At 56.1% G+C, this 13,749-nt stretch overlaps 1 protein-coding gene across 2 annotated transcripts in view; it reads left to right on the top strand.

The window, feature by feature from the left end:
- IL2RB (interleukin 2 receptor subunit beta) overlaps positions 1–13,749 on the top strand; it is a 40,222-nt gene that overhangs the window by 16,690 nt on the left and 9,783 nt on the right. The window contains exons 1-6 of one of the 2 annotated variants that reach the window (XM_013997538.2): positions 2,089–2,315; positions 6,071–6,191; positions 6,541–6,757; positions 7,835–7,913; positions 11,054–11,159; positions 12,605–12,753. In XM_013997538.2, coding sequence (XP_013852992.1) covers positions 6,104–6,191; positions 6,541–6,757; positions 7,835–7,913; positions 11,054–11,159; positions 12,605–12,753 — 639 coding nt within the window. In that variant the 5' untranslated portion in view covers positions 2,089–2,315; positions 6,071–6,103. Of the gene's footprint in view, positions 1–2,088; positions 2,316–6,070; positions 6,192–6,540; positions 6,758–7,834; positions 7,914–11,053; positions 11,160–12,604; positions 12,754–13,749 lie in introns of those variants that run through there. The other variant, XM_021091526.1, reaches the window with a different exon arrangement.

Here is a 13,749-nt window from a genome sequence, read left to right on the forward strand (position 1 = left end):
TGCCGGCCTACGCCACAGCCACAGCAACGCTGGATCCTTAACTCATTGAGCGAGGCCAGGGATAGAACCCGAGGCCTCAGGGACACTTGTTGGGTTCATTACTGCTGAGCCACAGCGGGAACTCCCAGGGGTTTTGAGGCCTGGAAGTAAACTGGATCCATTCCACTGGGCAGACTCAGTCACGTGGCCACACCTAACTTCAGCGAGACTGGCCGATGGAGTCTAGCTGATGCCCAGGAGGGAGGGTCATAATGGGGTAAGGGGGTACATTTCCAGGCTCTCTCTCACACCCCGTTGCACCCCTCCCCACTACAAGGTCTATAGCTGTGAGGTTTTAGGTGGGGGATGGACAGCCCATGCCTTGTTGGGGTGCCCCCCCACCTGCTCTGCATAGCCACGCCCCCTTCCACCTGAGGCATCCCGGCCTGAGTCTTCCCACAAAAGCCGAGCCCCTGGGGCCTGAGTTAGGGGATGCTGAGTCTGGGGGCTGCCCCCCTCATCGCTACCTTTGCTGCACCCCCATGCCCAGGGCACATGACTGGTTAGAGCTGCCTCCCCTGGTCCTACCTCTGCCTGCCTGCATGATGCTCAGAAAGGCAGGGTTGGTGTCAGATGCCTCAGGCTCCTCCGTGCCTGGCCTGGCTGCTGCGGCCTCCTGGATGCTCAGGAAATGTTTGCAGCGTGAATGAAACAGGGCAGAGGGATAGAGGGTGAGGCGCCTCGGGCGGACCACACGGGCCAGGTCAAGGTCATCCCCAGGGACGAAACCATTACAAGCTGGGTCCGTGATTTCTACCTTCACCTGGGGAGGGATTTTTTTTTCCTTATCTGTGTTTTTTAAAAAGTTTTAACTGAATTCATGTGTTTGGGGGGCAGGAAGTACACGCATGTGGTATAAAAGCATCTACCGGTGGGAAAATGTCCTTCCTTCCTCTTCTTCACTCGGCTTTCCTCCCTGGGAAAGCCAGCCCTCCTCCTTTCTTGAGAAACTTCCAGAATTATTCTAGATTTATTTATTTATTTATTTATTTTTGGCCGTGTCCAGAGCATGTGGAGATTCCCAGGCCAGGGATCGAACCCATAACACAGCAGTGACCCAAGCCCCTGCAGTGACAATGCCGGATCCTAAACCCACTGCGCCACTAGAGAACTCCAAGCAGAGAGTTTAAAATCAGGAGACAGGGGTTCCCGTTGTGGTGCAGCGGAAATGAATCCTACTAGGAACTGTGAGGATGCGGGTTGGATCCCCGGCCTCGCTCAGTGGGTTAAGGATCCGGCGGTGCTGGGAGCTGTGGTGCAGGTCTCAGACGTGGCTCGGATCCTGTGTTGCTGTGGCTGTGGTGTAGGCTGGAGGCTGTAGACCCCTAGCCTGGGAACCTCCATATGCCGCAATTGTGGCCCCCCCCAAAAAAAAGTAAAATAAGGAGGCAATAGAGCTGCTTATTCCAATGCCAGCTGAGTCTTCACGGGGTCTCTGGGCCTGTGACACTGCACAGGAACAGACGTGCCACTTTCTGAAGAGGGGTCTGTAACTGTTCATCATTAAAAACATAGGAGGAAAAATGGGATTATAAACCATGACTTGAGAGGAAGAGGAAGGTTCTAGAATGTTCAACAAGTGGCCATCAAATTGTTTGCAAGGCTCCCCGAAATAGTCGTCTCTGAATGCTTAAACGAGTAACGGGCTTCCTGGTAGATGGGGTGAAAAGAGAAGTCTCAGAAAGATGGGGTGTCTTATCCTACGGCTGAGGTACACCTAAAGAGACATGTTTGTGTGTGAGTCCCGGGTATTAATCCGTGTATGTGTGACCGCATGTAGGTGTCAGAGGCTTGAGGTGGCCTGTGAGATGGGGCAGGGGTGGCATGGGGGAGAAAAGCAGGGGCCTTGCCTGCATGGGCTCTTGTGTGCAGCAAGGCATCTATTTGAGAGTGAGGGTGTGTGTGTGAGTGTGTACACGCACGCCTGCTGTGGCAACACCCACGGTGCTCCCCCCCACACAACGCACACCCCGCCCCCCCCGCCGCCCGACCCCCCTAGCGGGGGAGGGAGATCTTTATCTGGCCCTGGTGCTACAGGAGTTTCAGGCTTTCTAACCAGCCAGACCTCCCCCGCCTCCCCACCCCAGGCCTTGCCCCCTGCAACCTCTGCACAGGAAGTGGGCTGGCCCTGGGGTTTTAGTCTTTGCCGGCTGCGGCCCCATCAGCCATCTACTACCCGGGCCGAGGGAGCCGGAGCTGGGCCCTGGGGAGATGGCTGTGGTGCCAGCAGCGGGGAGAAGCAGAGAGAGCGTGCCGAGGCCCCATGTCCCAGCCAGGTAACGCTCCACCTAACCCTCCTCCTGCCCTGCCCGGTCCCCAGGTCCCCCGGGGGGCTCTCTCCTGGCCCCTGCCACCAGCCGGGGGGGCTTGAGGTGAAGGTCACAGGGGTGACATTCCGCTCTGACTCAGATCCCCCAGCAGTTTCTGCCTGAACTCCCATCTCCCAGGCCTCACCCCCAGCCCTGTTGCAGAACCCCCCACCCCCAGTGATGAGGCAGCCCCTCTGCTCTCCTGGCTCCAGCTCGAGGAAAAGCTGGTCCCTGGTCTGAGGCTCTGCCTCCCTCCCAGCTCTCCCTGTGGGAGGCTGGGGGCTCTTCTGGGATGAGGGGCTTCCCCGGGCCCTGGGCTGAACCCCACAACTCAGAGGGGTGGAGGGGAGGTGGGAGGACTGGGACGGGGAAGGCTAACTGAGCCTCAGATGGGCTGGGCGCCCGGAGATGGGGCTGGGATGTGGGTGGGAGGGATGTCTGGCTGTGGGGCCCACCCTGGGGAGGCGCCCTTGTGCAAAGCGCGCCTTAGGAGGCTTGCGGGGTGAGGGAGGAGAGACCGGGCTGTGAAGTGGGTGTGCCGGGAGGTGTCTGGGAGCCCTGGGCTGGAGGCCAGGCCCCTGGGTTCAAGTCCAACTTTGTCCCTTACTCGGATGGCCAGGCAGATCAGGAGCATCTCCAGGTGCTGCTGGAGGCGAAGGGACTCCATCTTTGGGGCCACCCGCTTGTCAGGCTCCTCCTCCACTCCTGGGGCTGAGGTCTCCCACCTTAAGCCGTGTTTGGAGCCCCTAAGGAGAAGAGCCATCCCAAAGCGTCCCCTTTCTCCCCCCCGTCCACAGCCTGCATCCCACACCCAGCTGCGGAGATGCCCCCAGATTTAAAGAGCAAGGGGGAGCCCTGTGTGTGTGTTGGGGGGTGATGGACAGAGAGAATAAGTGGAGATGGGGGCCGTCAAAGTCAGAGGTCAGGCGGGATGTGTCTCAGGCTAGTGAGCTGCTTCACATCGTGCCTCGGCACCCCTGTACCCCACATCCCATGATGTCAGCCCCAGCAGGACCTCAGGCTGAACCTGACCCCAGGAGGCTCACACGGGCCTCCGTCGCCTCATCCGAGAAGAAGAGTCATAATAGTACCTACTCATTGGGTGGCTGTGAGCATTAAACGAAGTAATATCAGCAAAGTGCTAATGACGGTGCCGGGCAGAGGCCTGGGGATTAGTCATTATCACCATCATCACCATCATCAATATCATCCTCCTCATTATCATCAGCATCACCAGCATCACCAGCATCACCACCATCATCCTCATTATCATAGCAGTCAGTCACCATCATCACCATCATCACCAGCATCATTATCATCACCATCACCAGCATCACCATCACCATCATCACCATCATCATCACCATCATCCTCATTATTATCAGCATCACCATCATCACCAGCATCATTATCATCATCAGCATCACCAGCATCACCACCACCATCAGCACCACCACCACCATTATCATCACTACCATCCCCACCCCCATCCCCAACCCCATTATCACCACCATCACTGTCACCGTCACCATCACCACCTTCTCACTTGACATCAGACAACCTGGTTTGAGTCCCGTCCCTTTGGCAGCTGAGGGTCAGTCTTGGCATCTGTCAAATGGAGATGACAGCACACACTCCTGGGGCTTTGGTGGGGACCGAATGAGTCAGTAGGTGTGAACGGCTTTGCCGTCTCGAGGGCACGGTACATGTGTGTGGGCGTGCGTGAGAACCCAGGATGGAGGCTGCTGGGGGCTCAGAGATCCCACTTGCCTCCCTATGGCTGGGCCCCTTCCTTGCTCTGTGACCTTGAGCAAGTTCCTTAACTGACCTGAGACTTAGTTTCCTCTGCTGCAAGAGGGTGCAGCTCAGACAGTGCCGGGAGCCCTCCATCCCCACCCCCCGCATCCTCTTGGTGTACAGGCGGCACCCTTCCGCTCAGGGTGGTGGGAAGCTCTTTCTGCACAATGCTTCTTCTGCCCAACTCACTTTGGCTGGGGCTGTGGTTTGGCCCTGACCTTCCTGGGATCTAGCACGCCTTTACCCTCCTCCACCACCTCCTCTCACCCTGAGGCTCTGTGCCAGGTCCTGTCCTGGGCATGGGGTGGCCCTGCTGACTGGGCTCTGGCCTCAGGCCACATCCTCCAGGGGACTGACAGGGCCCCTGCCCTAGGGCCATGATTGAGTGAATAAGAGGCACAGGGGGCTTGCTAGAGCCCCTTTCCTGGGATCTGTGCCCTTTGGGGTCCCAACCCTGTGCCCTGGGCCATAGGGGGCTGGAGGGGCCAAAGGAAGAGGCAGCCAGCCCTGCCCTGAGAGCACACCCTCCTACGGGAAGGTGGTGGGCAAGGAGGACCCCCAGCTACCTCTCTGGGCTCCTTTCCACACCCAGGCCAGATGCCCGCTTGTCGGCTGGTGCGCCTGCTGGGCCTTGACTCCCCAGGGTGGGGAGGCTGCGGGCCTTACCTCTGGGGCCAGCGCCTAGGACAGGGTCTGGGGGGAGTGATGTCTGGGGGAACGGGCCTCGGGGTGAAGCCTGGGGATGGAAACCAGCTCTGCCTCTTCTTCGATGTGACCTTGGGGTAGTGGCTTAGAGCCTTGGTCACCTCATCTGTGTAAGGGGACAATACAAACACCCACCCCCAGCTCCCGGGCACAATAGGTGAACTGGCATAGGGAATCCTTTGTGCAGCGTGTATAGTTACGCGGTATTGTTAGGAGGTTATCTGCACAAGTTGATTAATTGTGGGTGGGGGGCTGTAGTCAGAGACGTCACAGGAGGGGAAGCCCCGGCTTGGGCTCCAGGTTCCACATCTGCCTCTTATCAGCTGTGTGACTTTGGGTGATTTGCTTTACCTCTCTGTGCCTCAGTTTCTCATCTGAAAATGGAGATAATAAAAGCATCTTCAGGGAGTTCTTGTTGTGACTCATCAGTAACGAACCTGACTCGTATCTCTGAGGACTCAGGTTCAACCCCTGGCCCTGCTCAGTGGGTTATGGATCTGGCATTGCTGTGGCTGTGGTGGAGGCCAGCACCTGCAGCTCCGATTCGACCCCTAGCCTGGGGACTTCCATATGCCATGCATGCAGCCCTTAAAAAAAAAAAAAAAATAGGGACTTTCCATTGTGGCTCAGCGGGTTATGAACCTGACTAGTATCCATGAGGATCTGGTGCTGCCTTGAGCTGTGGTATAGATCGCAGATGCGGCTTGGATCTGGTATTGCTGTGGTTGTGGCGTGAGGCTGGCTCCTGCAGCTGTGATTTGACCTCTAGTGTGGGAATGTCCATATATGCTGCAGGTGCAGCCTTAAAAAGGCACACACACACACAAATAAAATAAAATAAGAGAGAGAGAGAGCCTGGCATAGAGGAACCTCTTTACAAAAGGTTTTGGTGTGGTTGGGGGGCAGCTAATAGAGAGGATGTGTGTGTGTGGGCTGTCATCGCAGCCCTGTGCCGGCCTTCCCAGGGGACCTAAGTCTTTTCTCTCCCCAGGCCTCAGTTTCTCTGATTGGGCCTGCTCAGAGAGCCCTTTCAGGAATGACAGCATGGGTCCCTGAATCTCGGAAGGAAAGGCAAGAGCCTGGGTGGGGTAGAGGGACCAGCAGGTGCAAAGGCCCTGAGGTTGGCGTGCTGGGCAGGGCAGGGCCCAGCCTGCCTCTTGGGTGGGGATGGACATGGCTGGGTGTTCACTCATGCTCTCTCCCCTTCTTCCTCCCTCCAGGGCTTCCTTCCCCAGCTCCCACTCGTGGATGTGATGGCGGTTCCTGCTCTGTCCCGGTGTCTGTCCCTCCTTGCCCTCCTCTTGTCCCTGGCCATCTCTCGGGCATCTACAGTGGTGAACGGTGAGGACCCTGGCAATCTGGCCAGCTGTGCTTTCCCTCAAGGGGTGGGGGAAAGGCCAAGATCTTTCTAGAATTTCTTCCAAGGCCCCTGCTTCTCAGCAGAAGCTCCATTAGCTGGGGCAGGAAGATCAGGTATCTTCTGAGTCCCAGAACCAGAGATCAGGGATCCGTCTTCGCCCTGGGCCTCCATCCTGCCTCCGCTGTACTCACAGGCCCCTCCAAACCCCAGGAAGACACTGTCTTCTCCCTGCCCTGCCTCGACCTGCCTGGGGGTCCTTGCAGGCTCTGGGGCTCAGTTTTGTCCTCTCTGAAATGGATCCACTAACCCCTTCTCTGCCAATCCCGCCAGGATTGCCTAACACCTCATCTGGTAGGTGCAAGAGTGGCGCGCAATCCCCAGAGGGCCACTGGCACCCTGCAGCCAGCCACACCCACCCCATCTTGCCAGCAGCCGCTTCCAAGCTCACGTGCTTCTACAACTCAAGAGCCAACATCTCCTGCGTCTGGAGCTGGGATGGGGGTCTGCAGGCCATGCCTTGCCGCATCCACGCCCAGCCCGATAAAAGGTATGTGTGGGATCCACAGGCAAAACGACATAATCTCAGGGTGGGGAGATTTTATCATCACCGACCCCCTCCTTCCCCATTTTTGGCACAGTTGTGACCTATGCCGCAGTCGTGGCAAGTCCCGATCCTTAGCCCACTGTGCCAGGCTGGAGGTTGAACCTGTGTCCTAGCGCTACAGAGACACCACGGCTCCTGTTGCGCCACAGCGGGAACTCCAATCGCTGGCTTTTGGATTCTTGAAATCCTAGCTCTCAGACTCCAGGAACGCTGCATTTTGAGAAGCTTGGGCTAAAAGGACACACAGACTCTCGATATCACGGGAGTCTGGAAGATCTTAAGGGTTAGATATTTAGCTTCTGGAGCCTGGGCGGCAGTGGGGCATGGGGGCCAGGCTGCAATGGAGGAGCTGGACAAGGTAGTTTGGGGACATTGGGCTGCTATGCTGAGGGTGGATGTGATGTTTGAGGGGAAGGGGGAGAAGGGGGCTCCCAGAGGTTTTTGAGTGACCTGGAATTTTGAGAGACTGGAGAGCAGGTGGGCTGGGAGGGAGTGGGTGAAGGCTTGCTGTAATCCAAACATCCTAGTGGCAGCCAGCGAAGGCTGCTTGGGGGTTTGACCTTGGCTTCCAGGGGGTGATTATATGGGGCCCTGAGGGCTCAGTCAAGGAGCATGTGCACCCTAAACGCTGTGGGGAGACTTTGGAGGGCTTTAGGTGGGGAGGGCCATGTGCCCTGAACTGATTTGTTTCTAGGTAAATTTCGATGCCATGGAGTCGGGCCGGGCTGGGGAGGGCAGGAAAGAATGCTCAGAGGGGAGGCAGAGCAGGTGTGGGCACAGACCAGCCACAATGCCTGGGGACATTCCAAGGCCCAGCTCTGGGGCTTCCTCTTTTTCTTTTTTTTTAGGGCTGCGTCTGTGGCATATGGGCCCACGGCAATGCTGGATCCCCAACCCGCTGAGCGAGGCCAGGGATCAAACCCGTGTCCTCATGGATACTAGTCGGGTTTGTTTCCTCTGTGCCGCAACGGGAACTCTGGTCCCTCTTTTCCTTCTAAGAGGGTTCTTTTGTCTTGAAAGGCCTTGGAATGAATGCTGTGAGCTGCTCCCAGTGAGGCCAGGCTCCTGGGCGTGTAACCTGATCCTTGGACTCCCAGATGTGAGTAGCCAGGGAAGAGGTGGGGAGGAGGGGAGACGGACCTCCAGGGGAGGGGCTGGGCCCAGCAAGCCCCAGCAGGGACCGGGGACTGCTGCCTCCCAGGCCTCCTGGAGCTGGGGAGGCAGAAGGGAGGAGGGCAGCATTCAAAGGGGAAAACAGGCCGGAGCTGGGGGTCAAGGGATCCAAGGCACAGGAGGCATCCGCCACTCTGCCTCTGCTCCTGCTGGATCCCCCAGGCTTTGTGGATCCTGTGTTCCTTATCAAGTGGAGAGAGTGCCCAGTGATAATAACCACCACACCTGACTCCTCCCAAGGTCTGGCCAAGTGCAGGGTGGTGTGGGGTTGAGAGTGTAGATCGAAGGAGTTCCCTGGTGGCTCAGCAGGTTAAGGACCAGCAATGTCACTGCTATGGCTCAGATCACTGCTGTGGCGTGGGTTCAATCTCTGGCCTGGGAACTTCTGCAGGCCAAAAAAAAAAAAAAAAAAAAAAAAAAAGGGTGTGGTTCCAGCGCTGGCTCCGTCATACCCAAGATGGGTGACCCTGGGTACCTTCTGAGTCCCAGTTTCCCCTTCTGTAAAAGGAATAAGAACGGCATCTACCTTGCAGGGTTGTCTGAGGGTTGAGCACTTAGAACCCCACTCAGAACAGAGCACGTACTTGTCACTACCATCAGGGGACTCCTTTGACTGGGGGGTGGGCACCAGCACTGTCCCTTCTTACCAAGGAGGAAACTCAGGCTCAGAGAGGCATGGTCCCTGCCCAAGTCACAGAGCTAGGAAGTGGCAGAGCTGGGATTGACCCCTGGGCTGTGAGACCTACCCCCAGCCCGGGCCTTTCACCCTTGCACTAGGCTGCTTCCTGAAGGGCACGAGGCTGTGTCCACGTGCCTCAGATTACTGCCTGGCAAACCCTTCTGGGCAGCAGTTGGCACCGGAGATGCCCAGACCACACTTTCCAACCATCTTGGTTAAGTGCCTTCTCAAGGGGCACGAGGATGTGGACGTGGGCACACATGGTGTAGCAGATAAAGCCGAGCCCCTTGAACCAGATTGCCGTGCCTGTCCCCCCCAAGCTCTGTAGATCTGGCTTCAGATCCTGACTCTACCTCGCTGTGTGGCCTTAGGCAAGTCCCTCAGCCTCTCTGTGCTTCAGTCTCCTCAGCTGTAGGGTGGGAAGAGTAATAGCGCCTGTCTCATGGGGTGGCGAGAGAATTAAATGAGGTACTATGTACAAAGTGCTTAGTTGAGTGCCTGGCACAGAGAAAGGGCTCAACAGACTGTATTATTGGCCTCTTTAAAACAATAACAAGGAGTTCTGTCGTGGCTCAGTGGAACCGAATCTGACTTGTATCCATGAGGACGCAGGTTTGATCCCTGGCCTCGCTCAGTGGGTTAAGGATCCTGCATTGTCATGAGCTGTGGTGTAGGTCATAGACACGGCACAGATCCCTTGTTGCTGTGGCTGTGGTGTAGGCCGGCGGCTACAGCTTCGATTCGACCCCAAGCCTGGGAACCTCCATGTGCTGCAGGTGCGGCCTGAGAAAGACAACAACAACAACAAACTCCAATAATGATAACAATAATAATAGTAATATGATAATAGTATTATTATCTGGGAAAATCTGGTCTCCACAACAGCTGAAAGAAGGCTGGGGCTGGGTCCTTAGCATTAGATGGAGCAATTTATTCCTGGCTCCAGGAACTCTAAGGATCAGGTTCAAGGTTTGTTCATTGTGGGCCCTGTGGCCAGTCAGAGGGGTTGTGCCTGGGGTCCTGGGCCTGAAAACACCACCCAGACCCCAGGACACAGATCTTAACAGGGCCTAGCCTAGACCTTCCCCTGCGGGGCTGCCCTCTGCGCACGGGGGAGGCCGCCGTAGCTGTTCACTCGGTCAAGGCTGCCGTCTGTCTGAGGGCTGTGGAGGAGGAGGCCTGAGTTTGAATCGAGGCTCCCCTGCTGACCAGATATTTGACTTTGAGCAAGATCCTTAACCAGCCTGACCCTCAGGCTTCTCCCCTGCCGTGTGGGGGTCAAGGGCAGCGGAGAGGATCAGCCCGAGAAGGGTCCAAGACACCCAAGCAGTGTCTGCCCACAGAGATGCTCAGTTCCTACCCATTTCCTTCCAGAAAAGTGAGGGGTGGGGGTGGAGAGATGGGGAGGGGAAGCCTTCACAAGTATAGGTCTGGACCTGCACCTTCTTGGGAGCTCATCCTGCTTACACACCTCCCAGGACAGGGAACTCCCTCCCTCCCAACGCAGCTCACTTCCCTTGAGATCAGGGGTTGACAAACCCTTACGGCCCACGGGCTGAATCCAGCCTGCTGCCTGTTTTTGTAAACAAAGTTTTACAAAACTTTACGCAGCCATGTCCATTCACTTACGTGTTTTTAATGGTTGCTTTCGCATACCAGTGATGACGGGAAAGTTGAATTGTTGTGACAGAGGCCATGTGCAAAGCCGAAAAAATTTTTTTTGCTTTTTTTTTTTAGGGCCAACCCGTGGCATATGGAGGTTCCCAGCCTAGGGGTCAAATTGGAGCTGCAGTTGCCGGCCTACGCCACAGCCACAGCAATGCAGGATATGAGCTGCGTCTGCGACCTACACCACAGCCTGTGGCAACGCAGGATCCTTAACCCACTGAGTGAGGCCAGGGATCAAACCCTCAACCTCATGGTTCCTAGTTGGATTCGTTTCCACTGCGCCAGGATGAGAACTCTCAAAGCCAAGAATATTAACAGAGGGAGTTCTTGTTGTGGCTTAGTGGGTTACAAACCCGACTAATGTCCATGGGGATGCAGGTTTGACCTGAGCTGTGGTATAGGTTGCAGATGTGGCTTGGATCTGTCGTTGCTGTGGCTGTGGTGCAGGCTGGCAGATGCAGCTGCAGCTGCAATTCAACCCCTAGCCTGGGAATTTCCATATGCCATAGGTGAGGCCCTAAAAAGCAAAAAAAAAAAAAAAATTAACAGACCCTTTACAGAAAGTTTGCTGAGCCCCGCCTTAGGCAGAGTGGCTTGGGGAGGGGCTCCACTTTGTTGCAGTCCTGGTCCCCATTCGGTCTCCCCTAACCTCATCCCAAGCCCCACCCCCTCCCCCATCACATTCTGGCCGCCGCATCCCTGGCCTCCTCCTCTTGCAGTCTCAGAAACTGACCATAGTTGACGTCATCAGCTTGAGCGTGATGTGCCGAGAAGGGGGGACGTGGAGGAGGCTGCTGACCCAGCAGTTCAAGCCCTTTGATAGTGGTGAGTGAGGACTCCAGGGTCGGGGTCGGGGTCGGGTGGGGGTGGGTGGGGTGTGCACCTCCTGCCCTCTGGGATCATCTGCTCCCGTCTCTCCCCTTCAGCCCCCATGCCCACATCTGACCAGCTCCCTGCCCACTGCCCTTGGGATGAAGTCCTGGCTCTTTCCCCTGGCATTCAAGGCCACTTGGGCTCCAGCGGGCTTCCCTGTCCAGCTTGCCTCCTCTTGTGGCCTGTCCTCTTGCCACACCAAAGGCCGGCTCTCCAAACTCAACTTGCCCATCCATGCCTCTAAGCCCTGGTATGGGCTGGTCCCATCGCTCGGAAGCCTCTTCCCACCTGGAAAATTCCCACGTACCCTTCAAGGCTCAGTGAGGAGTCACCTCCCTCAGGAAGCCTTCCTGGACTCCCCTAGCCCTTGGTACCTCCCCTTTCAGGGTGTTTCTGTCCTGCGTCTTCACCATCTGATTATGGGTCTGTCTCCCTCATTGGGCTGTGAGCTTCCCTGAGGGCAGAGTCCTATGTCTCCATTCTGAATACTCAGCACTAGGCCTGATCTGGGCAGTGTTCTGGGAAGGTTTGTTGAATGACTGAGTGTCTTCCTGCCCCTGCCCCCCAGGCTTCCCTCTTCCTCTGATCTTGGAGGCCATCTCCAGGGAAGAGAAGGGGCAGAGGATGAGATCCAGATGGGGTTCTAGATGCAACCCTGCCTTAATTGAGTGTCATCTGGCAGATCATGTGACATGTCTGAGCCTCAGTTTCCTCATCTGCGAAGTGGGGATAACAAGTTACCTGCTGCCCATGGGTGCTGTGAGGAGTCTATAAGCCAAGACTCAGAGACTGCTTAGCGCATGCTCAATAAACATTTGCTTATTATTATTTGTGCAGGTCTACCGAGTCTCAGAATTATAAAAACCTAGGTCAATGTAACTTCATAATTATACAGTTTTATAATCATATAAGTTTGATGAGAGAGAATTAGATTAAATTAAATCAGTGAGATGATCCAGGTAAAACCTGTACGTCAATTCTGAGGGCAGAGAGAGGCTGCCTTGATTCATTCGTTCGGCAGAAATTTAATCAAGCACCAGGGCACATTTCAGGCACCAAGGCTGCTGGAGGGAATAAAGCCCCTGCCCTCAGCCAGAGTCTGGTGGGGGAGGTCGAGAAGGCATCAGTGACCGGAAGTAGATATTTAACATGTTGGGTGGTGACAGGTGTGGGGAAGAGACAGGTGAGGGGGACAGAGAGTGGTGGGTGACCAACCAGGAAGGCTACTCCGACTGGGTCATCTGTGAGCGGGGACCTGCGGATCTCTGGGGGAGGGCCATGCCGGGAGGGAGGAGTAGCGGGTGCAAAGGTGGAGGTCGCAGCAGGGCCCCCCTTTTTCATCTCGGCATCTGGCATCCCCCAAGTGTACTGCTCCTTTTTCTCTCTCCCGTCTCCAGTTCGTCTGATGCCCCCCAACTCCCTCCAAGTCGCCCATATAGGGACCCACAGATGCAACATAACTTGGAACCTCTCCCAGTTCTCCCACTACCTTCAAAGCTACGTGGAGTTTGAGGTCCGGACAAGGTCCCCCGGCCTCAGCTGGGAGGTGAGTACATGGCCCCATCCCCACCTGCCCTGATTCCTCCTTCCTGTCCTGGTTCCCTGTCCATCCTTCATCTCAGCAAAGCCACAGCAGCACCCCAGCGACCCCTGCTGCCCCTCTGTCCTGCCTGCCCACCCCCACCCCCGGGGTTTTGCCCCCTGACACCCCAGGGGTCCAGCTGGTGGCAGATTCCGGGCAAGGTTTCCAAAGCCAAGAGGCAGGTGACTGCCCTCTCTGGAGATTTCAAAGGCCCTGGGCAGCCACCCTTTCTTCTTCAAATCCAGTGTGGTTCAAGGCCACAGGGGATTGGTTGCTTATTCATTCACTTCCTTACTCCTTAATTCGCTCACTTATGCACTCAGCAAACTGAGTCCCTCCTATGCGGTAGATGCTGGGGGGAGAGCGGAGGGTGAGCCTGACAAAGCTGCCCGCTCTCAGGAGATTCACCTAGGGGAAATGGGCAGACAGCTGGCACACAGAAACAGGAGGCCATGGGGTATTGACAAGTGCCATCAAGAAAATTAAATGTTGGGAGTTCCCGTTGTGGCTCAGCTGGTTAGGAACCCGACTAGTGCTCATGAGGAGGTGGGTCCGATCCCTGGCCTTGCTTGGTGGGTTCAGGATCCGGCGTTGCTGTGAGCTGTGGCATAGGTCGAAGACGCAGCTCAGATCTGGCGTTGCTGTGGCTGTGATGTAGGCTGGGCAACTGTAGCTGTTTCAACCCCCAGCTTGGGAACTTTCATGTGCCAGCAGTGTAGCTCTGAAAAAAAAAAAAGAAAAAAGAAAAAGAAAATTCACTGCAGTAACGCAGTTGAGAGGAACTGGGCCAGGCTACCTCACACTCAGGTCACGAGGGAAGGCCTTTCTGGGATCTGGGGCTCAGGCAGAGGCTGACCTTTCTCGGATCTAGGGAGGGTCTTTTTTTTTTTTTTTTTTTGTCTTTTGTCTTTTGTCTTTTTTGTTGTTGTTGTTGCTATTTCTTGGGCCGCTCCCGCGGCA

Source organism: Sus scrofa, chromosome 5, assembly GCF_000003025.6.
Source record: "Sus scrofa isolate TJ Tabasco breed Duroc chromosome 5, Sscrofa11.1, whole genome shotgun sequence".
Lineage (NCBI taxonomy): Eukaryota > Metazoa > Chordata > Mammalia > Artiodactyla > Suidae > Sus > Sus scrofa.